The 25,187-nt window shown below is 54.7% G+C and overlaps 1 protein-coding gene across 1 annotated transcript; it reads left to right on the top strand.

Annotated features, from left to right (window-relative positions):
- The first annotated feature begins 507 nt into the window (after positions 1–507).
- Positions 508–25,187, top strand: TPRN (taperin). Its single transcript, XM_075060691.1, is given in 14 exon segments — positions 508–670; positions 673–719; positions 722–777; positions 779–828; positions 831–1,040; positions 1,043–1,113; positions 1,116–1,155; positions 1,158–1,316; positions 1,319–1,375; positions 1,810–1,879; positions 2,169–3,492; positions 21,703–21,898; positions 22,515–22,645; positions 23,295–25,187. Coding segments are annotated over 14 exon segments (2,637 nt in total). The 3' UTR covers positions 23,358–25,187.

A 25,187-nucleotide genomic window follows, 5' to 3' on the forward strand; every position in this document is an offset into this window, starting at 1 on the left:
CACACGCTGGCAAGGCGGAGCTGACCTTGCTCGTGTTTCCCGCTCAAGAGAGGCTCCCGGTGCTGGAGGCGATTTCCTAGCGAGCCACAGAGCCCGGCCCAGGAGCTACAGCAGAGCGGATCCCGCCCCCAGCTGCAGCCTGCTGCGGTCGCAGCAGCCCGGCACCCCCGAAGGAGGCGCTACGGAGCCTTTCCGTGGTGCCCCATGGGGCGAGCCGGGCGCTGTGCAGAGGGCCCCGTGCAGGGGAGCCCGGCTCGGCTGGGCGGGAGCCGGCCGAGCGCAGCGCCCCCAGCGCGCACACAAGTGAGCGGGGCTGCCAAGCGCGGGAGACAGCGCAGCGCCGCGGGCGCCGCGGCTCCAGGCGGGAACCCCGCCGCCAGCGCACACCTGCCCCCGCCCCCGGCTTCCAACCACGCCTCTCACCCGGAACGGCCGGCCTCGCCGTGACGGAACTGCTGTCATTGGGCGGCGCTGGTCGGGCGCGAGGGCGGGCCGCCGCGCTGTCCAATGGGCGAGGAGAGGGCGGGCCGCAAGGCGGGAGCGGCCGGCGGGCGGCCCGGGGACTGGCAGTGCCGTCCGCACCCCACGCCGCGGGCACCATGGAGGTGCGCTCTCCTCGGCCGGCGGGTTGGCGCTGCCGTGTGGAAGCGGGAGATCCTGGAGCGGAAGCGGCCAAGCTGGCAGAGCCGCCACGCGGCGGGGAGCGGGCCGGAGCAGGGCGGGAGGCAGGGCGGGCCCGGCGCCCCCCGTAGGAGCGCTGGTGCTGGCCGACAGCCTGGCCGCTGCACGAGAACCCCTTCATGCGGCTGGAGAGCGAGCGGCGGCGGCTGCGCAGGGGCTGCCCGGGGGCGGGCGGCGGGGCGCGGGCGCCCCGCTGCAGGAACTGCTGGAGCTGTAAGCGCCGTGCCCGCATCCGCACCGATCCGCCGACAACATCCTCATCATCGAGTCCCAGCCGACGCCGCCGCCTGCTTGCGCGGCCGGAGGGCGGCCCGGGCCCGCCCCCTGCCGCTCGCCGCGGGGTCGCGACCCGCTCCGGGACTGCTGGCCCGCACGGGCTCGGCGCTCACCGAGATCCGCGCTCGCCCAGGTCTTGTGTACGAGCCGGTCGAGGCGCTGGCCAGGCCGGCAAGGTCAGCCGCTTGCTGCTGAAGTTTGCCAGTGGCCGCGGGGCCGGCGGCGTCGAGCAGAGACGCGGAAGCCAACTCCCCTGTCAGCCCCCCAGCCCTGGGAGCCCGGACTCCCCAGCAGCGCCGCCGCCCACGGCCACTCCGGCCCGGACTCCTCGGTCAGCGCTGCACCGCCCCAGCGGGTCCCAGGCCTCTGGTCAGCCCTCCAAACCGGCGGGCCCCCGGGTTCCCAGTCAGCACCCGCTGCCACCCAGGCCGGTCCCACGGACCTCCAGCCAGCCCCCAAACCACGAGCCGGGCTCCCAGTCAGCACCGTATGCCGATGGCAGTCCCAGGCCCTCCGCCAGCCCCCCAAACCAGCGGGCCCTGGGGCTCCCAGTCAGCACGCTGCCCCCCAAGCGGGTCCAGGCCCTCCAGCTAGCCCTGCTAACCTGCGGGCTCTGGGCTGCCCAGTCAGCACCCTGCCCCCCAGCCGGTCTGTCAGGCCCTCTGGCCAGCCCCCGTAAAACCGCGCAGACCTGGACTCCCCAGTCAGCACCAACTGCCCCCAGCCGGTCCAGGTCTCCGGCCAGCCCCCAAACGGGGGCCCCTGGCTCCCCATCAGCACCGCTGCCCGCCAGCCAGTCCCAGGCCCTCGGCTCAGCCCTCCAAAACGGCAGGCCCGTTCTCCACCAGTCAGCACCGCTGCCCCGCACGGTCCCAGGCCCTCCGGTCCAGCCGCCAAACGCTGGGAGCCCCGGGACTCCCCAGTCAGCACCACGCCTCCAGATGGCAGGTCCAGGCCTCGCCAGCCCCCCAAACCATGGCCCCGGGTCCCCCAGTCAGCACGCTGGCCCCCAGCGGGTCCAGGCCCTCCAGCTAGCCCTGCTAACCTGCGGGCTCCGGGCTGCCCCAGTCAGCACGTGCCGGCCCCAGCCGGTCTCAGGCCCTCTGGCGTCAGCCCGTAAACCGCAGAACCTGGATCCCAGTCAGCACCTGCTCCCAGCCTCCAGGCCTTTCCGCCAGCTGCCCCCAAACCGCGGGTCCCTGGACTCCCAGTTTATACCGCCTCCCCCCGCCGGTCGAGGCCCCTCCGGCCAGCCTCCCAAACCGGCGGGCCCCAGGCTCCCCAGTCAGCACCGCTGCCCCCCAGCCAGTCCCAGGCCCTCCGGCCAGCCCCCCAAACCGGCAGGCCCCGGGCTCCCCAGTCAGCACCGCTGCCACCCGGCAGGTCCCAGGCCCTCCGGTCAGCCCTCCAAACTGCTGGGCCCCGGACTCCCCAGTCAGCACCACAGCACTCCAGCTGGTCCCAGGCCCTCCGGCCAGCCCCCCAAACCGGCAGGCCCCGGGTTCCCCAGTCAGCACTGCTGCCCCCCCAGGCACCTCCCAGGCCAGCGGCTTCCTGCACAAGATCAGCTCCAACTCCTTCACTGTCACTCCCCGGGGTCTACGGCCAGGCAGTTGTGCTCCACTTACCAATGGCCCCTTGGAGCACGGTGCCAGCCCAGGAGGCAGGAGCCTGCGTGCTAAGGTGCCTCCGGTGCCATCGCCAAGCATTTCCCTTGCCAGCGACAACACAAGGCCAAAGCCAGAGAGGAGCAAAGAGATCCAGCCACCCCTATCCAGTGCCACCCCCAGCCCTCTCCAGCCGCTGTCTGCATCTGTCCTCAGGGACGGGGGCTCCTTTGAGATCCGCCCAGCTCCCAAGCCAGACCTGGCCGACATCCCTGCCTATGATCTCCAAGCGCAGGCCCTGGCCAATCTGCGCCTGAACTCACGGAATTCCTTCCTCTTTGTGCCCCGCCGTGGCGGAGGACAGTGTCTGACAGAGCCTGCAGGGTCCTTGTCATCCTTGAAGCCTGTGTGTGAGCAACAGGGGGAGCCCATAACCCCCTCACAAACCCCTCAAGAGCTCTTGGTGCCTGTGACTTACATTGATGATGATATTGTGGAGCTGGACGCTGGGGGCCTGCCCCAGGGGATGGGCCCAGATGCAGGACTGAAAGACTCAGAGCAGCCCCAAGAAGCTACCTCAGCCCTGGGGGTGGAGGCTTCTGCTATACCCCTGTATAGACCCCATCCTGCCTCTGCTGCCCTGCAGCAGAGAGGCAGCAATACGTTCACCATAGTGCCCAAAAGGAAGCCACCCAACTCTGGGGTGGAGGTCGACGGTGGAGCCAGCAGAATCCAGCAATCAGAAGAGGAAGACAATGAGGAAAGCAGAAGCAAGGGCAAAACCTTGGGGAGCCCTGATGCGCCCCAACTGGATCTTGGGCCACTGCTTAAAAAGCGCTACCCCACTGTGAATGAGATTGAGGTGATCGGCGGCTACTTGTCCCTGGAGAGGTCCTGCATGAGCAAGATGGGCTCTCACCGCAAAAAGGTAACCTGACGGGAGTGCCAAGGGCAGCTCTGCTCGGAAAAGTGACTCCATGTCTTCCCCATGTGTATCAGGCTCATGTTCCCAGCTCCTGTGTGTGCGGTAGGAAGGCAACAGAAGTGGTAATGGCTTCTGCTCCTGTTAGCCTTGTGAAGCCAGCACAGCCCTTGGGAGACTGAGAAGGGTTCTGTTCCATTAGGTACATCCTCAGAATGGGAGACAGCCCTCGGGGTGTGCTACAGTCACTTTTCAGAGCAAAACTGCATTTCAGATGTTGTCTTTTAAACAGAACTAATTGAGAATGTTCACGAGAACATTGAGAATGAGAGTGTTCACGAGGTGTCAGATGGCTAGCTGAGTTGAACCTAACTTTTTTCCCCAGTACTGCATGCGGTGGCACTTCCCTCCATGTGCTCGCTACCTCGCTGCTGTTCTGTATAATGAGGCGACATAAACTTGGCTTCTTGTCTGAGTTAATAAGGTCTTGTTAGTGTCTCGGGGATTAGTAGGGCCACACTAGGCAGAGCTTTGGGATGTTAACAGCAGCTTAACTCCTTGAAATTAGACCCCTGTGCCTTTTGTTTAGGATGGAATCCGTGTACAGCTCTGAAATAACTCCAAGAAATACACATGCCAGCCTGGACTGCTGTCAGATGGCTTTCAAAGACATAATAACTGCCAGATCTTCTCACTAGGTGGGAACTGACTTTGCCCTTGTGAGCCTGAGATTCAGAATCCTACTTTGTGCATATTTATGCATGTGTAACAGGCATAGTTATATTGATGTAATCATCTAGACAGAGGAGCAGGCTTGAACTGTTACAGCATCTAATACTAAAATACATTGTTGTATTGCCTAGTAGTTAAGAGCTTATAATGCCACTGGCTTGTAAGTTTGAAACGTGACACCAAATGTCTTTTTTTGTCTTTACCAAACCAAAGTGGGAATTACAGCAGAATACATCGCGCTAGCTAAACCTCTAACCTAACTCAGACTTTTTGGGGGAAATAGTCCACAGGGTGGCAGAAGCAGGTGTAATATTTAGAGGAAACTTCTGAACTGGATGAACTGAATGTGGAAAGTTAGCTAGGGAGTACAGCCGCTTTGGTCTTTGTCACTGTTTAATGTTCATTGTGCTGGACAGCGTACAGTGGCACAAACTTATCAGCTTACAGAAGACTTAGGAACTTCAACGGGATCTAACAAAGTTCGATGAATGGACAGCAGGATGACATGAAACTCACTGTTGATAAATGCAAAGTAACTTGTACTGGAGGGAATAACCTGAACTACTCACAGAGCTAGAGTCTAAATTAACAACTCGAGAGAGCTTAGTGAATATCTTTCCTTAATGTACAGTGGCAGTCAAAAAAACAAACTAGGTTGATGTACAAAACATGCTAGAAAATACCTAAGGGCAATGTAATCGTCTCAGAAGTCAATAATATGCCCTTATGTGGAATGTTTGCAGTAAAGTAAGCTTACACTTGGTTCAGATCTCCCTGTTGCAAATCTTTTAGTAGAGGCAGGGGGAGTCAATAGGCAGAGCACGGGCCAAATCTGGACTGCCAGATGCTTTTGAACAATCCCCAAAATCTTATTATTGTCATCTCTGAGGTCTGGCCCTTGACAAGAAATAGTTGACTACCCCTGCCCTTAGGGGTTGAGAACCCCTGAATTAGAGGATGGGGGTGGGTGCGTCAGAGATGGTGATAAAATTGACAAGGCCTAGAGAGACTGACTTATGGTTAGAGACTGACAAGACTGGGACTGAAGGAGAGAGGAATAAAGGGGTCGTGAAAGGGGCATAAAGCAAAGCATAGGGGAGAGGGTCAATCAGGCACTCCAGTTTACCCTTTCCCAGTACAAGAGCAAAGGGACGTTTGGTGAAATTGAAAGGGAGTAAATGCATTTCAGGAAATAACTTTCATACTACATAGCTAGCCTGTGGAACTCCCTACCGCAATACAGTATCGAAACAAAGCGTGTACAAGGATCTGGAAAAGGACTGAGTACTTATATGGATAATGAGAACCGCCATATAAATTCTCCTGCTTCATAACATAAGCTAACCAGTACCAGAAATTTTCCCTGTGGACAAGCTATTTCATAATCTCTCTCCCCTCCACCCCCGGGGATCTTCTACACCTTCCCCTGAAGCATGTGCTGCTAGGCACTGTCAGACAGGATACATGGCTGTACAGATCACTGATCTGGACTGGTCATTTCTGTGTTCCTTTGAATGTATGTGGTGTCTAGATCTTGGAGGTTTCTACTGTTGACAGTCCAACTATCAGCGAGTTTTGGCTCTTTGCTTTTGACGACTACAAACTAGCAGTGTATCTGAACAAGAGCAAGCCTCCATCTCTGCTGCTAACTTACCAGTAAGGAGGTTGTTCACAAGACAGTTGTGTCAACTTTGTCACTTGCAGTTTATGGAAGAATAATTTACTTCTTCAGATGTCTAAGCTCCATTCCTCGGTGCCACTCATAAACATTGACAAAGGACTGATGTAGCTAGAGCCACCTGAGCTCACACCCTCCTTACCAGGGAAGGGGGGAAATGTGCTTTGCACTCTGCCCAGAAGGTTAACAAATCCAAGCCTTGGCTGCTGCAAGTCCCAAAATTTGAGCCCTTGCCAGCAGTTCCTTCTCATTTATATTGACGGAGCACAGCACCTCTGATCTCAGCTCTGGCTGTATATTACAGGGGGAGAGTGCATCTCAGCACCTTTTGTACCAGTGGATTCCTCACCATGGGCTATGGAGAGCTGTATTTTCTTGGTTCTTGCTGCTTTTTCAGGAGTTCTGGCTTTCCATGGACTGGAGATTTGTAAAACCAGTAGGAAATAAACAGAGAGAACCAGCTTAGCTGCTGCTTCTGGAGGCCACACAGCTACATAGGAGTCAACCGGAGTCACCTTGGGGGCTGGTGCAAGAAGGGCGGCATTGTGTACAAGGAGAAAGGCCTGAGCGGGGGAGAGGAACAGAGCAGTAAGCAGCGGGAGATGTTTCACCAAGGACAAAACTATTACCACGCTAAAAGTACCCAGATATATTCCCAGCATTCCCCTAACACGTAAGCAACTACTGTTGCTGCTGCAGGGCTGTTACTTTTCACTCAGAGTCGTGAAGGTTGGGGGTGGTGGTGTATGCTGTGGAGCGGTTGGAGAACCCATAATTATAGAGCAGAGATCTATAGCTAGACACAGAAGCCCACACCACTGCCCTCTCGTGGTTTAGAGGACAGGTTGTCTCAATATAGTTCCTTTCCTGGCAGTAGTTTGGTTCCATGCCTAGCATGCGCTGTAGTGCTTTGAACACGTCCTAGATCTGCACTGTCACTGGTGCCGGTGGTAAGCATTCCTTGGCACCGTGGGCATGCATATTTGCATGTTCAGTGTCATGTCTTCTCCCTTTGTAGGAACTTACAGACTGATCAAATTGCCTCTTGATCTTTTCTTAGATCTTGAGCTCTCTGCTCCTCTCTTTGTCCTGTGGATCTTGAATCATTTTTGTAGCTCTTCACAGCACACTTTCCCATTTTTCAACACACTGGAAGTAAGGCTGTTTTAGTCACGGGTATTTTTAGTAAAAATCATGAACCGGTCATGGACAGTAAACAAAAATTCATGGCCCATGACCTGTCCATGACTTTTACTATGTATGCCTAACTAAAACCTGGGTAGGGGGGCCACGGGTGCTCTGTGAGGACTGGTCTGGGAGCGCCATGGGTGCTGGGGGAGGTGGCCCGGGTGCTGCGGGGGAGGGCAGTGGCCTGGAACCCCCACTGGTGCTGGGGCGTGGGGAGGGCTGGCAGGGGCTGTGGGTGTCCCTGCAGCTCCTAAGCAGCAGAGGGGCCAGGGGGCTCCACAAGCACTGGTTGCACTGCAGGGGCAGAGCCTGCAGCTGCCCACGCGCCACTCCACCTAGGAGCTGCAGGACCATGCCAGTGGCAGCCAGGGAGCCCCCCACCCTAAGGTAAGTGCCCCCTGCTCTCCCAACCTCTAGCCCTGAGCCCATCTCACGCACACCCAAACTGCTGCTGCTGGCCAGGGGCTACCCAAGTTGGGCATCCCCTGAGCCAGCACCAGCTGCTGCAGAAGTCACAGAAAGTCACAGAATCTGAGACTTCCTTGAGAGACTCGCAGCCCGAACTATAAGAAATGGGCACAAGGCCTGGACATGGTTTCTAGGAAAGTAACAACTGATAGTAAACGTGATCACGGTGAAATTCTGCTTTTCCAGTGAAAGGTTTGTGTAGGGGAAGTCCTTCTCCAGGAGAGGAGCCTCTCTTTGACTTCGAAGTGATATATTTTTCCTGGTAAACCTGCCCTTCCGTGTGTCAGTTGTGTTCGCCATACAATCTGATTGAGCTGTTTGTTTAGTGTTATGTTTAGTTTAATGAGTGATATTGAAACAGTAAGAATGGGGCCTGCATTACTGTGCCCGCTGTGGAATGTGCAGACACAGCCATGGCTCTGCAAAGTGCATAAAATCTCAACAGCCTGGTTCCTGCTCTGACGTATTTTACAGTCAGATTTGTGATTAGCTGGTCTCATTCCACTTGCTGGCTGCTAGGAGACTGAGTACCCTTCCTTGTTGTTGCCACGCTGTCATCCATGCCCAAAGATGGCAGAGTGCAGTGCTCAGCTGAGCATTAGCTGGCTGGACCAGGACCACCCTTTGTCTTCCTGCCCCAGACCTTGGGGGGGCGGGGGGGAAATTTCCCCGGGGGCTTATCTGCAGTTCTGTTTTTCTTCTCCTGATTCCATAGAGCTTGTTCCCCTGAAATAAAGGCTGAGGCCTGTGAGATGACCCTACAATAATAAATGTGTTGTTTTGGGTGCCGCATATGTGCAGGATCTGGGACATGTGAGTTGTTTCCTGTTCCTGTGCAAGGGTCCTTTAGGCCTTACCCAGGTAGTTCCAAAGTACAGCAAACTATTTTAGAGTTGGATGTTTCAACCACACTTGGTTCTACTTGAGCCCTCATGGCTTTAGGATGTAATGTAGCAAAGTGCCATGTGGCAAGTATACTCCATCTGAAACCACAAGTCGGGCTGTCTGCTCATCCAGCCGGCTCACCTGTGAGATGCTTTGGTGAGGAGCAGACTGTGTGTGCTGGCTGAGAGAGGAATTAACTAACAATTATTCTGGCAGGCCGGGGGGCAGAGGCTTATGTGGTGATCTCCAGTCCTTAACAGGTGGCTTGTCCTTTCAGTATAGGGTGTCAGCATGCCCGGGGCCTTGAAGTGGTACAGGGACCTAAACAGACTAGCGAGCTGTTCCGAGAATGGCAACTTCAGGAGGGAGAGCTGGGCTTCACTGCAGGGTGTGGACCCTCTGGGCCTTGCAGGGAAGGGAGGGATATAGTGGGGTAAAACCTATCCCCAGTGAGCTCATGTGACCCAGTCTCTCTCTCAGGCTGGTCATCTGCCAAAGCCAAGATACAAATCTAGGTTTCTCTCAAGCACCTGATGGTTGTCATGTCTGTGCTAGTTGGCAGAAAGGATTGCAGGCTGCTTAAGAAAGGAGGAGGCCTCTGTGGGAGGGGGATGCTAGTCTTGGTTTGAAGCCTTCCTTTTTCCTCTGCCTGCGAGGCTGCCTATAGGTCATGGTGTAGAACCTGCTGTGTGTTCAGAGATTCGTGTCTCCAGCTCTGGAGCTGCGCCCTGACTCTTAAGAGGTGCCTGGTCCCCAGTGAGCATCCAGTGCTCAGGGGTACTGTTGGAGCGCCTGTCTCTAGCTGTGCACCAGGCCATCTGAGGCTTGGTAAGTGATGAGCAGGACTCCGATGGCTGGAGAGCCAGCGGAGGTCTCAGCATTAGTGTGACTTGTTCTGGTCTGCTTTGCATAGTGCGGAGCTTGCGGCATTGGATGAGTTGCAGCCAGGTACAAATAGAAGCGTGAGATCCTTCGGCTATGAAACTATCTAAACCCAGTGCTTTCCTCCTGCTGCTTGTGAAGGGCTCTTCTTGGTGATAGTCTCCCTGCAGACACGCATGTCACATTCCAACCTGGTGCATTTTCTAATGTCACTGCGCTGCTTAAAACATGGTATGCAAATATCCATTTAAAATTAAAAGGCTCTTCAACAAAAATGTTCCTCTTCGTGGAATGAGGAACAAGCATTTTAAAGACCATGCCATGTAACCCTGCTCAGAGCAGGTCTGCACAATGGTGCTTCGACAGTCAGTCTGCCCTTCAATTGCTCTACCACAGCGGTTCTCAAACTGGGAGTTGGGACCCCAAAGTGAGTTGCAAGCTCATTTTAATGGGGTTGCCAGGGCTGGCGTTAGACTTACTGAGGCCAGAGCCCGAGCCCCGCTGCCTGGGCAGCAGGGCTCGGGTGGGCTTAGGCTTCGGTTCTTTCTTCTGGGGCCATGCAGTAATTGTTGTCAGAAGGGGATTGTGGTGCAGTGAGGTTTTAGAACTGCTGCTCTACCAGGTACCCCCAGCAGAACTGAATCAGTGGGACATGCGGGAGCTGTCATCCAGGCCAGGTGCTGGCAGCCACAAATGAAGCACCGTTGTGCAGACCTGGTCTAAGCAGAGTTAGGTGACATGGTCCTTAAAATACCAGTGGCCTCCTGGAGTCCTTCCTGTAGCTTGTAACGCCAATGGAGCTGAACTGTTGGTAGCAGTGTCGGCATATTGTTCCCTCCATCCCTAATGTATGTGTCCCCCTCTGCATGATGGAGCCTCGCTGAGGGCGATATGAAATGTGACCTGCTCCAGGAATGGATTCCTACCATTGCTCTGCTGCCTTGCAGGCTCCAGTAAAGCTGACTATGGTTCCTATTACTGCTGGGAAGATCACACCTACCGCCTGCAGGGACAAGGCTGTAATACACAGCAGAGCAAAAAGTGGATTGTAAAGGGGAGTGATGAATGAGCTCTGTGGTCAAAGTCCTGTTTCAGGAGAGATCCAGTCCTGGGTGGGCAGACTCCTGCTTTGCTGATCTGTCATCTTATCCAGTAACACCAGCTATGGGTGTCTAACTGCAGTGTAGACACCATCTGAGTGCCTTTTCCAGACCCGAAGAAGCGCTCTGCGGAGCTTGAAAGCTTCTCTCACCCATAAAAGTTATTACCTCACCCACCTCGTCCCTCTTAGTCAGTAGTGAGCCAGATGCCTTCTCGCAGGAGCAGCCGCTCTCCCCACTCTGCTGTAATGCTGCTGTGCCTAGATTGTGATGTGAAAGAAGGGAGAGTTCATGAAACAGGCACCATGCTGCAAACCACAGCCAGCCCATGGCTCTTGAGCCTAGGGCACAGTGGGAGCGGTGCACTCTGCCTTTGTTGGCTTGGAGGACGGAGAGGAAAGGAAAGGGAGTATATTGCTGTGCTCGCTCCCCTCTGCCAGAAGGAGGGTTGCTACAACCCCAGGAATAGCCTTGGGAAAACACCCCTCTAACAAAGAGCAATTAAGATGACTGTTTGCATTCTATAAGAAGGGCTATTGCCCTTGATCTGCCCACAAGCCCCTTCTCTCTGCCTGCTGCCCACCCCGCAAGGAGCTGTTACACTAACAGGAGGCTTCTCTTTCGCACGGGCAACTTGTGATGCTCACTGTGGCTCAGCAAGACCCTGAGGCAAGAGCTGGCTTGGAGTGGGGATTGAAAGGCCCTGGTGCTGCTGGATTACATTTAAAAATCTCTCTGATCTGTCTCCTTTAATCCCTGGGCTGGATCAGACCCTCCCGCTATTGGAAGAGGTTGGCACACCCGCTTTCTCACCTCCTGCTATTGGAAGAGGTTGGCACACCTGCTTGAAGTGTTCCATTTAACTTGTTTTTTACAGAATTTCTCTCCAGTCCCTGGTATTGGCCCTCCCCAGTGGGCTCAGAATCCCCGCACTGGCATGAGTGCAGGCAAGTAGGAACCTCTTCCTTGCCATCTGTGCATGTAGGAAACAAAGTCAGAGGTTCAACAGAACCCATAGCTCTTATGTCAGCAAAGAAAACCTGAAGGTGACTCTTGCAGGGCTGTCTCTTAGTCTGCAGCTAGCTCCAGTGTGTTGCTGTTGGTCAGCCTCTACAAGTGCAGCAGGGTGAACAGTGACCTACTGAAAAACAACAGTTATAAAAACCAAATTCCTGCTCCTGTGCAGTGGGATGAGGACATGCCACTAAGCTGCAGTATAATCCCTGGGCAGGCCGCATGTGTGTGACTGGCTGTTCCTGGAGAAGTGAAACCATTATCAGCCGCACCTTATGTCTTGGGGGAGATCCTGGGTAAAGATAAAGACAGTTTGAATCAATGAGATTCCTGGTCTGCGCTCAGTCCTTTCGGTTTGTATTGGGCATGCCACAGGGAGTGCCATACACTTGTCTGAGAGCTGAGTGCTATTAGCTTGCAGTCATCTGAGCAAGGCCTCTCTCAGGTTCTGTTCTGAGACACACCGCTAGATTTCATAAGCAAACGCCTCAAGAAAACTGTATGGCAGGTCTGAGGATACACTGGGAGCTTCCAATGCAACTTGGGAGACTTATTGCCTTCCCCATTAGGGAAGCATCTTTTTGTTTCTTTGTAGAACAAATATCCAGCACATTGATTCTGGAAAGTCTCCAGTGACATTATTCCATTATTGCTGCTCTCTAAACCTCTTTTTTGGTGAGGGAACCCTCTTTCAAAATACTGAGAGACTGGCACTTGTCTTCTTCAGTTCTGAACACTAGGAGAAGCTCCTCTACAGGATAAGGGGATTCTGTTCCCAGTATTTCCTAGAACACAGGAGGCTTCTATTCCATTCTAGGTCTGAGAAGGCTCAGGCTCATCTGTAGATGAAAGGTCAGAATGGTGACCCTCTGACTCTCCTTCTCTGTAAAGGAGCCATTTGGGGTGGTCTGCCTCATGGTTGTGTTCTTCCTCATATCCATCAGCCCGTCACATGTGGAGTACCTCAGACTCGTCTACAAACCAGGATCCTTCTTTACTGGTACGGAGATCTCCACTTCAGGTCTGTCTATGGCATCAAGAGTCTTGGGGCTTGTCTGCACTTGAAAATTCATTTGGATTAATGTAGGGTGTGAAGTGTTAGTGTCATAGTTATTCCAGAATAATAGGCTTCTCATACAATCATAGATTATTAGGGTTGGAAGGGACCTCAGGAGATCATCTAGTCTACCCCCCTGCTCAAAGCAGGACCAATCCCCAAATCCCTAAATGACCCCCTTAGGGATTGAACTCACAACCCTGGGTTTAGCAGGCCAATGCTCAAACCACTGAGCTATCTCCTCCCCCTCCCATAGCCAGGATAGCAATTCACTCTGCATTTGGATGAGGTCTGTTCTATGAAAGTGGGGAGGGGAGGTGTGTTTGTGCAGCTTGCAGACATTACCTACATTAAACAGGTAAGCTACTAACTCAGCTGCCGAAGACATTGGTGCAGTTTCCTATCTGCAGGGGAGTGTAGTCGTTCTCCTGAGGCATGGTGAATAGCTACGCTGCCACACATGAGTAACAAACTCCACTTGCCCAATGGAGCTGTGAGGCTGTTGGAACACAGCCTGGGCTGATATTGAGAGCGTGCTGAGTTCTGGAAGAACTCTACTTCCTGAAGCCCTCGATGCCTCTCTCCTTGCACTGCCTCTTCTCACCAGGAATTTGAAACTCTCTTCCCTTACATGGAATTTAATATTTCGAGTCCAGGTGCCTTCCTCCCATCTGCCATGTGCTTCAGTGTATTGATTACACAGAGCAGCTTTGTGACTTGGCTTTGTAAGGGGAGATTCTCTCTTTGAGCAGCATGGCTTGGGAACCGGTGTCTGATCCTATAGACACTCTCCTCTGTCAGCAGCCCAGCGCTCCCTGGCATGCTAGCCAGGGTAGATTTTGGGGTTACTCTGTGCAGGTAGAAACACTGACGCTTAACTGATGGGGCAAAAGTGTTAGTCACTGAACAGAACTTGCCTTGGCAGACTCCTGTGGGATGGCATCATAGTAGCCTAGCATGGAGTAACTAACTTCACACTCGCCCCTTCCCTGCCTCAGCAAAGAGTACGACAGGAAAATGCTTGTCCAGCATTACTGGCAGAATAATCCAGGAAGAGCCCTTGCAGGGCCCTGAAGCGGCTGCTGGAGATGCAGGCCTAGTGATGCAATCTGTAACCTGTGATGGTAGAACCGGTTCCAGGCTCCCCTATCCCCACATTGCTGTGGGCTTCCACCAGCTAAGACACGGAGCCTGGTTTTTCAATCTAGAATGAGGTTGAACCATCTGTCCTGTCTTCTGTGTTTTGAAACTGGAAGGGTTTAAATCTTGTGATAGCTGTTCTTAGATCCCCCTTCTAGTTGGACAAAAACCCTTTCCAAGAAGGTAGAGGGCCATAATCTGGATGGTTCTCCTGGGACCTTTGCAAATGCTCTGCTACCATAGGGCTACTCCTTGGGATGTAAAACTTCCAGCTTCTCCAAGACTGTTCCAGGCTTCCATAGATGACGTTCTGCCAGCACTTGGCTGCTCTATAATCACCATACTTGTGTCATCACCTGTCATGGTAACACAACCTCCCTGATGCCTTCTGACAAGTAACCCTGGGAGGACTAGCCTCAGTGTCTCTAGTCTGCATGGAAACCTTCTTGGCGTGTGTCATAGACCAGACCCTGGGACTCCATGCCCTAGCCTCATAACCAGTCTCTTGAGAGTGACCTGTTTAGTGTGCTGGGTCCCTTTGGCACCAGCAATCCCTGTTTCTCTGCAGCAAATCCTGCCCAGCTAGGTTCCTGCTAGAGGCTTATATTGTGCTCCTTCCAGGAGCAGTGCTCTCAGGGAGCTTTTACCATGACACAGGCAGCCTTTTCAAAACCAAGGTACCCGTTTGTTAGTCACCTGGTTACATAATGTGATAGTCCTTCTGCGGTACAGACAGGCAGAGGTTAAGTCATAGTCCACCCATAGTCAAACCAGTGCCGTGGTCAGCCGGCCAAGCTGTGATGGACTCCATCTCCTGCTCTCTTCCTTGTCGGTCTTCTCAGGGTTTTCTGCTGTTAGCTGTGGCTGGTTCACTCATTGTTTGTTTTTTGCCTTGCTGAATGCTCTGTTGATTTGGGGTCTGTTTCAGCCAGTTGTTTTGTGACCCTGTTCATTCCCTCCAGACAGCCAAGTGACACCCCAGACCTCCTGCCAGCTGTGCTGTTTGAGTAGGAAACTTAAACTTTTTTCCACAATGCAAAGTGCAGAGGGAAACTGAGGCACGCCTAGGATTCGTACAGATACTTCCGAAAATTCTCATGTCACAGGTTCCAGTGTGATTCACAATGGGACTGCATTGTCCCTGGCTGTTGAGCAAGTAGGTGGCATGGCTGGCTGTTCATGAAGGCTCCCATGTAGTTCCATGTCCCTAGATACAGAGCTGTCTATTCTGAGATGCTTTGTTCTCGGGTGTAGCGCCAGCCCTTGCTCTGTCACGCGTTGGCATCCAGCTGGCAGGAGCTGACAAAGTGAAGTGGGGAGTCTGGAACTGAGAATTTGGATCAGTACCTCCCCCTTCGGCTCTGTTTATACTGCACCTCTGAACAGTCTGGAGCCGTTGTCGATCTGCAGGAGAGGGCCTTGTAGGGGGATAGGTGCAGAAAGCCGGGCTGGGATCGTGGTGGTGTCTGGACTTTCCATGACAAATGGCTCCAAACTGCTTCCCCTTCAAAAAGCCTAAGTAACAGAATAGATGCCCCTGCTGCCACAGCTCTGAGATAATGGACAGCTTTCACTGCAGACCTGCTTGTGAGACTGAGTCACTGTCCTGCTTAGCACTGGGCCAGGTGGGTGAGGTAAGAGTCCAATAAAAGATAACTTCTGTGGGCGAGAGAGACGAGCTTTCCAGCTTACGCAGAGCTGACACGGCTATGCCACTGCTCAGCACTGTCAGTACAGGTGAGGGATTGTGGTTCGCTGCCTATGGAGAAGCATGTCCCATCCCTGGACTAGCAGGTTTAAACTAGCTGACTAGATTTGAAAGCAACCCTAAAGCTTCTTCAGACATTATCTCCTGAAGTGTTGGCCTCCTTCGGAGCAGCCACTAGCTGTTCCTGGTTAGACCTGGATTCAGAATCCCATGTGGAGCTGTGAGATGTAGTAAACATGCAGAATGTTACGTTTTGTGCAGCCCATGCAGTGCCTGGCGAATGCCTGAGCAGACCGTAAAGCTGAGACTTGGGCAGGGCGGCTGTGACACACCCTGGCTAGAATTAACACTGAAGTGTGGTTGGGACCCTGGTGTGTTCACCCGTTCAGCACTGCCCCAAACCATGGGCCTGGATTTCTTCATAGATTAAAAATCTATGGTGCTGTTTGTTGGATCCATGTGTGTCTGTTATGCTGCCTGCAGGCACAACCTACGCCCCCTTGGGATCAGACTGTGCTCTGTTCTCAGTACTTGGGAAACCTTGGCAAGTAAACAGGTTACTTGCCGTGGAAACAGACGTCACATGGCTTACCAGCACCGTGTGCCTCTCTGAGAGCCCTGCCTCATTCTCAACACTCAGTGGGGGACGGCTTCCATCCCGCCATGAAGCATTAATGCTCAGACGTGTTTCTGTCTAGGATGTGGCGTTTGTGGCATGGGGCTCGGTAAAGTAATTGGTGAAATGAAACATTGAGACATCAGCACCTGCAGTTAAGATATAAGAGTAGAACTTGAGTCAGCTACACCAGCTGTGGTGCACCATTCTGCTCCTTCTGCTAATGGCCCCTCAGCAACGGGGGGGTTTCACAGCTGAAATGCACAGACTGGTGCGCTCCTGTGACTGGGCCCTGAATACATTTGTCCTGGGAATAAAACGAAGCAAGCTGGCTGCTGGTGCCTTTTGACTTCGCTTCTGAAGCCTGCGTATCCCAGGCAGAGGTTAGCTAGAGGCTTTCCGTTGTGATTCCACGATCTAGAACCCACTTCCTGCATCACTGCTGTGTGAATACCTTGTGAAAAATGTGAGATGTTCTCCCCCCAGTCCCACCTTTCCTGGGGAGGTAAGGCTCTGAGATAAGCCTGTACAGACACTCCTTTTTTTCTTTCTAGCCATAATGTAAACATCACGAGCAAACTGCAGAAGGATAACTTTATTGCTGGACACCTGCGGCCAGGGGGGAAGAGCTCAAACTGTTCCTGGAAATACTGTCTGCAGCTCCCAGTTTAGCAAATAGATTTACAGTCTCTGCTTTAGAAGGCCCAGTAAAACTCTGGGGGCCGGCAGTGCTGTACACTGGTGTAATCTCTGCTATGTGCACCAAGCGTGGTGCAAACCCCAGCCTGCCTAGTGCTCACGGTATGGTGCCGTGCTGGCTTAGTGCTACCCACAATGGGGAGCTGCGCAGGGGGCTTTTCTTTTGGAGAAGCCAGTAGCAGGGTCAGGGTTGTCTCTTGCTCTCATCTGTTTAGTCCTGTTTCCTTGAGCAGCAGCTGGAATGTGCTAAGCGCAGGCAGGCTGCCTTGGCCGCAGTAGGGAACTCCCACCCCTGTCCCGATTCTTTGCTTCTCTTCAGGATCCCAGAGACTCTGGTTTTGTTTAATGCACAGCCCGTCTGTGAGAGCCCGTTCGGAGCGCATGGAGCCACTTTGCCTACAGAGGTGAGCTTGAATCTTAACCTCGCCTATCCCCAGTGACTTTCTGGGGGGCTACCTGTGTTGTGGCCACACTTGCCCCAGAGTGTGTCCTGCTCACTGACCTTCCGTAACAGGTGTGTGGACAGGAATCCAACACCCTGGGTTGGAGGAAGGTCAAAGCAGCTAGGCTGTGCCTGGCTGCCAAAATGCTGCTCAGCTGGTCAGAAGCAGAAACATGTTGCAACATGGGAAAGTCCCAAGTCTGGTAACGACTCCCAGGAGCCGATGGTGTGAATGCAGGTGCTTAGGGAAATCATTCTGCTCTTAGTCCTTAAGGGTGAATGTTAGGCCCTGGCCGGCAGGCTGCTTGCATGTGTGTACAGTGAGTGTGACTAGTGAGTGCCTAGCATTCCCTTAACCCCATCTTCCACTTACTGGCTGCTGTTTCCCCTAGATCAATAACCCTTCTGAACCCTAGCAAGGCTTTCTCCCAGCGGAATCAGCCCTACCGTTCCTTGATCCTAACTGTAAAGGCCCTACTGCCAGTAGCTCCATCGATCTCCCTAATACTGTCTGCTTCCTGGAGGATTTGAGTGTCCCTCCAGTCCACTCCATCTCTGAGACTGCCCCACCACAGGCCTGTATCTTGGCAGTTCTCTCACATGAAGTTGTGGCAGCGCAAGTGTAGCATGGGGTGGGAAGCAACAAGCGAAACCAGGTGCTCCTGGTGTGGTGTGTGTGTGCTGCGATTGCCTCTCCTAACTGATAGGGCTGTAAGGGGTGATTGAAAGTGGCTGTCCGAGGACCAGATTCTTTGGTGGGTGAAGGTTCTGGCACTCTTCCAGACGAGGAAGGGTATTAACTGGGTGTCCTGCCCAAAATCCAACTCTGATCATTGGGCTGACTTAAACTTCCTCTCCTTCCATTGAGGTTGGTGCTCTCTGCTCTCAGTTCAGTGGGGGAGCATTGCCCTGTGCGGCTGTGCTGCTCAGAGGCGAGAGGAGGAAAGTGCGTGGATGTGGAGCTTGTCAGCTGCTCTGGCACTTCCAGAGCGGAGACACTGGGGAGCAAGGGTCAGGATTACGTCAGGGGATCTCATGGATTAACTGAGCAGGAGGGCTGGGTTTAGGGGAATACACTGGAAACTGAATGAGCTTGTTTACACTAGCACTGTTCGTGGGTGAGCAGCTGCAGCGCCAAGCCCAGTCCTGTGCAGTGAGGCCACTGTTTGTTCTGCATGGCTGGCTCGGAGCTTCTCTCCTCCAACCCCGCTGAGCCCCTTCAGGTTCCATAATGTGGCTGGTTCACAGTGCGTTGCTTGTCACCCTGCATGCTGGTAACGGACACTAGTGAGGTAGCATCATGGACAACCTGTCTGTGTGGAGGTGTCTCTCTGGGGTAACTGCATTGTCTGTGTTACCCTAATGCAGATGGGCTGCACCTGCCTCAGTGGGGCTGGGTCCTGCGGTAACATGGCAGTTAGCTGGGGCAGCCTGCCCATACGAGGGGTGTGGTGTGCACCACCCTTGGTGGGCTCCAGTGCAGGAAGAGAGGAACCCCCAGGCTACCAAACCAAAGGCTGGCCAGCACCTTGCAGAGCAATCCCTGTCTGTCGCTAGGGCTCAGCTCCAAAGAGTCCTGCTGCCTGAGGTGAAGGGGAACCAGTCAGCTTAGTGTCCAGTCCAGGCAGTCCTGCCCACCCCCAGCCTCAGGGCGTCTCAGGAAATCTTCATGTTCTGCTGCTCGCCACTTACTTCTTGGGTTCTGCCCTCCGCATGAACCCGCTCTGCCCCCAGCGCTATTTACTGCTCCTTGCCTGTCTACTGTGCCTTCAAGGTGATGCCCTTGGGCCCTTCCTGAAAGCACCCCAGGAATAGCCTTGGTCCCCAGAGTGCTGCAGCTGTGGGCGTTTTTGGCCACTGTTTCCTCTCTTCTCAATGTTCTTTATGCCACTTCTTGCATGAAGTGGCTTGGCACCTTGGCTAGTCTGTCTGCAGCTGTTCTTTCGACATGGAATTATGATCGGATTGGTTCAGCTGCCGTCCAACAGAGTTGGTGTCCCTCTGTCCTTGCCAGCTCCAGGTTAACTGCTGGAGCCTGGCACCGCTCCTCCCCTTGATATCCGGCATGTTCAGGAGCAACACTGGCCAAGCCTCAGGTGCTAACTCATTGGATCTCTGAGCAGCCGGATTGTGGAGTAGGGCTCTGGAGCTGCTTAGGATCACTGAACCAAAATGTGGGATGGAAAATGCCCATCTCCAGGCCAGTGCAGGATTGTTCTGGGGCACAGCTCCTAGTGTGGGAACTGTGGTACCCCGCTGTGCTATCCTGGATCTACTCGGGCCATCTAGTCAGTCTCCTGCCACTGCCAATGGCCAAGTCATGAAGCAGGAGGTTCCCATCCCTTTCCAAACATCTGCTTGTCATAACTGGCTGATGTTTTATTCTAGCTCCTTCCTTCTCCCATGCCCCAGTGAGAGGCCATCTGGTCCCTGCTCAGGACCTCCTGTAGCACACCTGTTTACAATTGCTGTGTGTCCCTGGGGAGACTGGGTACGTGTTGCTGGTTAGCATGGGGACCAGCCTCATGATGCCAGACTCTGGGTACACCAATGCAATCCCTTCTCCTTCAACACCTTCCCCTTCAGCCCCAGGCTCCAGGGGTCACAGTCAGCTATTTTGGGCAGCTGTGATTCCCGTGCTGTGGAGCGGAGTGGAGGGGCTCCCCAGTGGACAAAGAGCTGGCATGTTTGGTTCTGACCTCACCGCTCCCACCGCCCTGGGTGCAGGTGGCATGTTGGGGTGCAGAGGGGCACATCAGACATGGAAGGGGCAGCAGCTGTTGCAGGCTGTGCTCAACTATTCCAAGCAGCAGTGGGGTCCCCAGGGGGCTGACGCCAGCTAGTAGGGGTTAGGGTAACCCCCAGGCTGCTCTGCCCAGGGCTGGGGCAGAGAATCAGGAACTGGAACTGCTGGTTGGTGTCACCTCTCTCGAAGGCTGTGTAGGGCTGGGGAGCCATCCGGTTCCAGAGGCTACCCTAGACTCAGGCAGAGCCAGTCAAGCCCTGCCCTGCTTTCCCTGGGGCTCCTTCAGCCCAGCAGGGAAGGGGTAACAGGTGCTGGGGATGCTTCTGGCCCATATCGGAGCTGCCCAGGGTTGAGGGGAGGCAGTTGGGAGAGGCACTACCTGCTCCCCTCCTCCCCCTCAAATGCTACAGAGATAATTAGAACACTTCAGCTTAGAAACCTGAGTGCAGCTAGGAAGCCCGTCCTTGTGACCAGTCTCCGGGCAGGTTGGAGTCTGGACATGATGCCCTGCTTGCCTGGCATGGCTGAGCGGGGATGGACTCTCGCTATCAGCTGGCTGCCAGCTGGTGCCTGCTGCGCTTCCCAAGGGGCAGAGCCTCTGCTGGGCGCGCTAGCCTACGAAGACCAGGGCAGCCTGCCCTCCATGTTGTGGCCCTCACGTCACTGCAGCTGGAAGCTGCTTTCTTCATTCTCAAACCTTGCTGGGAAGATGCAGGTGCCTCCTGTGTCTCGTGCTGGCTCAGGCTAAGAACAGGAAGGGCAAGGCTGGGGTTGTGGGAGGAAAGTGGGGTGCCAACCTATTGTCTGCTCTTACTGGCTAGCAGTAAGATCCCCTCCTTGTCCCATGGCAACTATGGTTAGGGCAGGGATCTCAGGTGCTTCCTGGCCTCTCTTTTGAGATCCCCGCCCCATGAACAGCTCTGGTCATTGCTGCTGGGAGCAGGAGCAGAGGTAATTGGATCAGGCTCTTAGTGCTTCCTCTGCTGCCCAGAACTGCATTGGGGAAACTGACCAGACATGCCTGTGGGCACGTTGGGGACCAGCCAGGCAGCAGGTCTCACTGGGTTCTAGCCAGCAGTTTGGCCTGGCAGGAGCTGCCAGCCTCCCCTTCCAGGCAAGGGCATTGTTGGGCTCTGATTGCGAAGGATGTTGCCATTTCCCCATTGCTCACTGGGCTGGCAGAGCTCCTCACCCTGCAGTTGAACAGGCCTGTGGGGCCTCAGCTGCCACGTTGGGGGCAGGGAGAGTGAGAAGTGGGGGAGACAGGTACCGTTTGGTGAGCATTACCCTGGGGTTATGTTCATGTGTGGGGAGGCACTTCCTGATGTTTGGAGCAGAGGGGCTGCTCCCTTGTGTCCAGGCAGGGCCTGTGGAGGGGGGAGTCATAGAAGACTGGGTTGCTGCGGTGCACTGCATGCAAGCCCCCCGGCCAGAGCAATCTGTAGGGGGAACGGATGCTCCTTGCAGCGAGCTCTGAAGTGATGCTGAGATTTGAAGGTTGGGTTTGACCCAGAACCTGTTTGGTGCTCTGGGGCCTGGCTTGATCTGAGGGCTTCCTCCTTGGTGGTACCATGACAGGCGAGGAGTCCGCACTAAGAGCCCCTGACCCAGGGAAGGGGAGCGGGAAGCCCAGGAGGGGATTCTGGGCTGCACATCCTGCTCCAGTTTGCTGTCTGCCCTTTAGATAGTGCTGTGAAGCTGGGAGGGTCTGTGGGTGAGTCGGGGGTCAGGTGCATCTTAAACCAGGAGCAAAGTCATAGCACCTGTCCTGGCACTTTGCTGGCAGCAACCTGGCTGAGCTGGAGTAGGTAGTGGCAGCTCTGTGGCCTGGTTCCCAACGACTCTCCTTGCTCTTCTCCAGATGAAGATCTCTTTCAGTGAGACAAGCCTGCAGACCACGTTTGAGTACCCTTCCGAGAGCTCGCTGGTGGAGGAGGAGGAGGAGGAGGAAGAGGAAGAGTCTGCCTCAGAAGTGGAGGAGGACGAGGAGGACAAGCCCCCTTCCCTGTTCATTCCACGCCCGACCTGTACCATGCACGCCAACGTGCCCAGCTCAGGTGAGCCGGGCAATCTGTCGCCAGCCTGTTCCTGCTCCAGACCTACCTGCTGGCAGTGCTGGCGCTTGGGACTCACCAGGGTTTAGGCAGCACCCACTTGGTGTCAGTGCTCTGCAGCCAACCCAGCAGGACTGACCCCACTCCCAGATCAAGGCAGGTTAGGGAGCAGCAATAGGCAAATGGCTGCAGGGCTCCTGAAGTCCCTGTGAGCAGCGTAGCAGAAGTGGGTGTTTAAAAGGAATTTAATGTGGACAAGGCCCAAATAGGGGGAGGGGAGTCCCAAGCTCCTCCCCCTTGAGTGGATTGTGCATTGTCAGTGTTTGCCCTGCTGCTCCCCCTCTGAGTGTAACTGCAGGGGCATCTGCAGAGGGGGCAGCTGCAGCCACTAGACTTGGGCAGAGCCCCACCCTTGGGGCCCAGGCCTCCGCTAGCCCCCAAACAACCCCCTGACAGGAGCCTGGCAGTGAATCCTCTTCCTGTGTGCAGCAGGCTGGGCCGGACCCTCTGTGGGTTGAGTGACGGTGGCCCAGAGGAAATCCCCCTTTTGGGGGAGGGAGGGAGCAGCTGACTGGCTGATGGGGTTCTGCTCTGACGTGTCTGTGTCTCCTCCATACAGGTTTCTCCAGTTACACTCCAAAACACTCCGTGGAGTTCAGCAAGTGGCAGGAGCAGGAATACGGGGAGCAGCCTGCCAGTGCCGCCGGGCCCCTCCTGAAAGAGGCCAATCCTCCAGGGAACCAGGTCATGGTGAGAGTTCTGAGCAGAGGTGTGCAGGAGTGGGTGGGGGGTATGTGGGGTCATGTGCGCGCCCCCCCCCCCCCATTGCTCAGTCACATTGTGTGGCGAGGCCCTCTCCCTGGAGGGCTGGTGAGCTGCGCTGGGCAGGAAGAGGCAGGATGAACGGCTGTGGGGGGGCGGGGGGGGCGCTGCTTTCCAGGAGGGGCAGACTGCGGGTGAGGGGAGCGTCACTGCTGTTCTGAGGTTGTGCCCACTTCACAGTCAGCAGACACGGGTTGTCTGTGGTTCAGAGCAGTGCTTTCCTGAGCCCGTTTCTTGTGGTCCGGCTCTTGGCCGAGCACTGAAGTGCTGCTGCCAGCTGGGATGCAGAGGAGAGGGGGAGATCCTTCCACGCTGAAACACTGCGTTGTGGAGCGGGGAGCCCACAGTGGAACCAAGGGTCAGATGCTTCTACTGCAGCCAGTGGTCTCCCGCTGCCTATATGCATCGGGGAGACTAATGCAGCTATCAGCTTGCGTGCCTCCCTCTGGGGACTGATAAAGCACATTCAGCCTACAACTGGGGCCTGGTCATCGGCCACTGCTGTCCCAAAGCGTGGGCACCCCTGGCCATAGAACTAGCAAGGCTTCTGCTCCAATTCCTCTCTTCTCTCCTGTAGCTTACCCCGGCCGATCACCGTGATCTCTCAGACTTCAGCAGTGAGCCTGCTCTGTACTTCTGACTCCTGGGCCATTGCACCTGCAGCACGCCTGCCGAGCAGGGAACCGGGCAGCTTCCCCGGTGTTCTGTTCTCCGTGTCCTCGGCTGCACTTCGTGGGATGGAGACTTTCTGAAGCCCCACAGAAATGGGCTGCTGGCCCCAGCCCACTTCACCTTGTCCCTGCAGGGGACTCGATGCCACTGGGTGTTTCGGGAGAATATTTGCACTGGATTCTGGGGGACACCTGCTAGTTCCAAGGTAGCTGACGTGTTCTTCTAGTGGCCTTACACATTCCTCCTTCAAGAGCAGCTGCCAATAGACTTCTGAGAGTGACTTAGTAAGGGCAAGTCTCTAGCCCCTTTCTCCAGCCAGAGTGGGCTCTAGAAAGGCTTGGAGACTCTCTTCTCTGCAGTGTGAGCACTGAGGGATCTCCAGGGCTGTCTGCAAATCAGGTTAACAGTTGGACCCATGAAAGCAGCTGTGGACTGGGAGCTGCGTGGCAATAGGGGCCTCTGCTGCCACTTTGGTGTTCAGCTTGGAGGCTGTTGGAGGTTAATAGCTAAGTCCCAGGCCAAGCATGTTTCTGGGCCTGATACCCAGCTGTTGTGGGCCAGTGAGGCAGCCTCGTTGGCCGAAAGGGGTGGTGCGCACACTGGGGGTGAAGCATGGTAAGAGAATGGGCAAATTGTTCTCTGCTGCAGATCAGTAAGAGAATGATCGATAAAAGCTGGAGTGTCCCCAGTCTACAATGCTGGTTTGCTCCCTACGGGCAGCTGGACCTGCATGACTTGGCCCCTTGAAAGAGTTCCCAAGCACTAGCTTTGATCTTCCTAGCTCAGCTGTTGGGGTCCCAGGCTTTAAGTACGGTCACTCTGCTGTGGTTGGCCTGTGAACCTGAATGCCATCTGCTGGGCCTGAGCCACGTCCAGTGCCTGCGCTCCCGGCCCGGGGACAAACTCAGAATGGAGAGCTCACCTGCTTTCTAAGTCAAACTGCCCTGCTAAATCTGCACCTGGCCTTTCTCACTCCTCTGCTCCAACGTGCAAATGGGCAATTTCTCTGCTTTCTTCCACAGGGGCCTGAACAAGGAATATGCCGTTCTCTAGGGGGTTTATAATTCTCTGGCACTAACTGGTAGTGCAGGCCAATATGCAATGCAGTCTGCTAGGCTCTCACTGCTGGTGGACGCATCTCTAGTACTGTGAGCTGCTAACGTGACTTGTGCTCCTGAGATTAAAGGAAATGTGACCAGCACAGAGCTGGCCAATTTGGGCATTGTGGATGGCAGGGTGGTATCTGAGCCTGCCACCTCCTCCAAAGGACCACGCTCCTGTCTTTTTGATTTAAATCTACTGACTTGTTTGTTTGTCTGACTGTGTCCAATCACGTTCTCTCTGATTGTGTCTGAATGGAAAATCCTTTGTGTACCTTGCACTTGCCTTGATAATAGTGTGTACAAGCAGAAGGGGAGCGTGTGTCTATGTACCCTCTGGCATTCAGGGCCAGAGGTTTGGCGGTGCCAGTCCCCTGCCCCCAGTGACCTAACTGGGAACTGCTACTTCTGAAAACTCAACTGCTCCGGTTTGCTGGAGTTGCCCAGTAACCCCTGCCCCCCTTTCTGCCATTGTAATACTTTGTGCTTCCAAATCGGATGAAAGGACCCATGTGACTCCCACGTGTGGTGGTGCCTGGTGATTTGTACTTGGAATTACAGAAATTCGAAAGAACTTTCTTGGTGGTTTGATAAATGAGATCCAGTAAATATCATGGCACTGAGCCAGTCCTCAGTGCTGATGGTTGTCCCTGCTAGCCAGTGGTGAGGTGTTCAGTGAAATACACACTGAGGAACCT

This window comes from Chelonoidis abingdonii, chromosome 24 (genome assembly GCF_003597395.2).
Source record: "Chelonoidis abingdonii isolate Lonesome George chromosome 24, CheloAbing_2.0, whole genome shotgun sequence".
NCBI lineage: Eukaryota > Metazoa > Chordata > Testudines > Testudinidae > Chelonoidis > Chelonoidis abingdonii.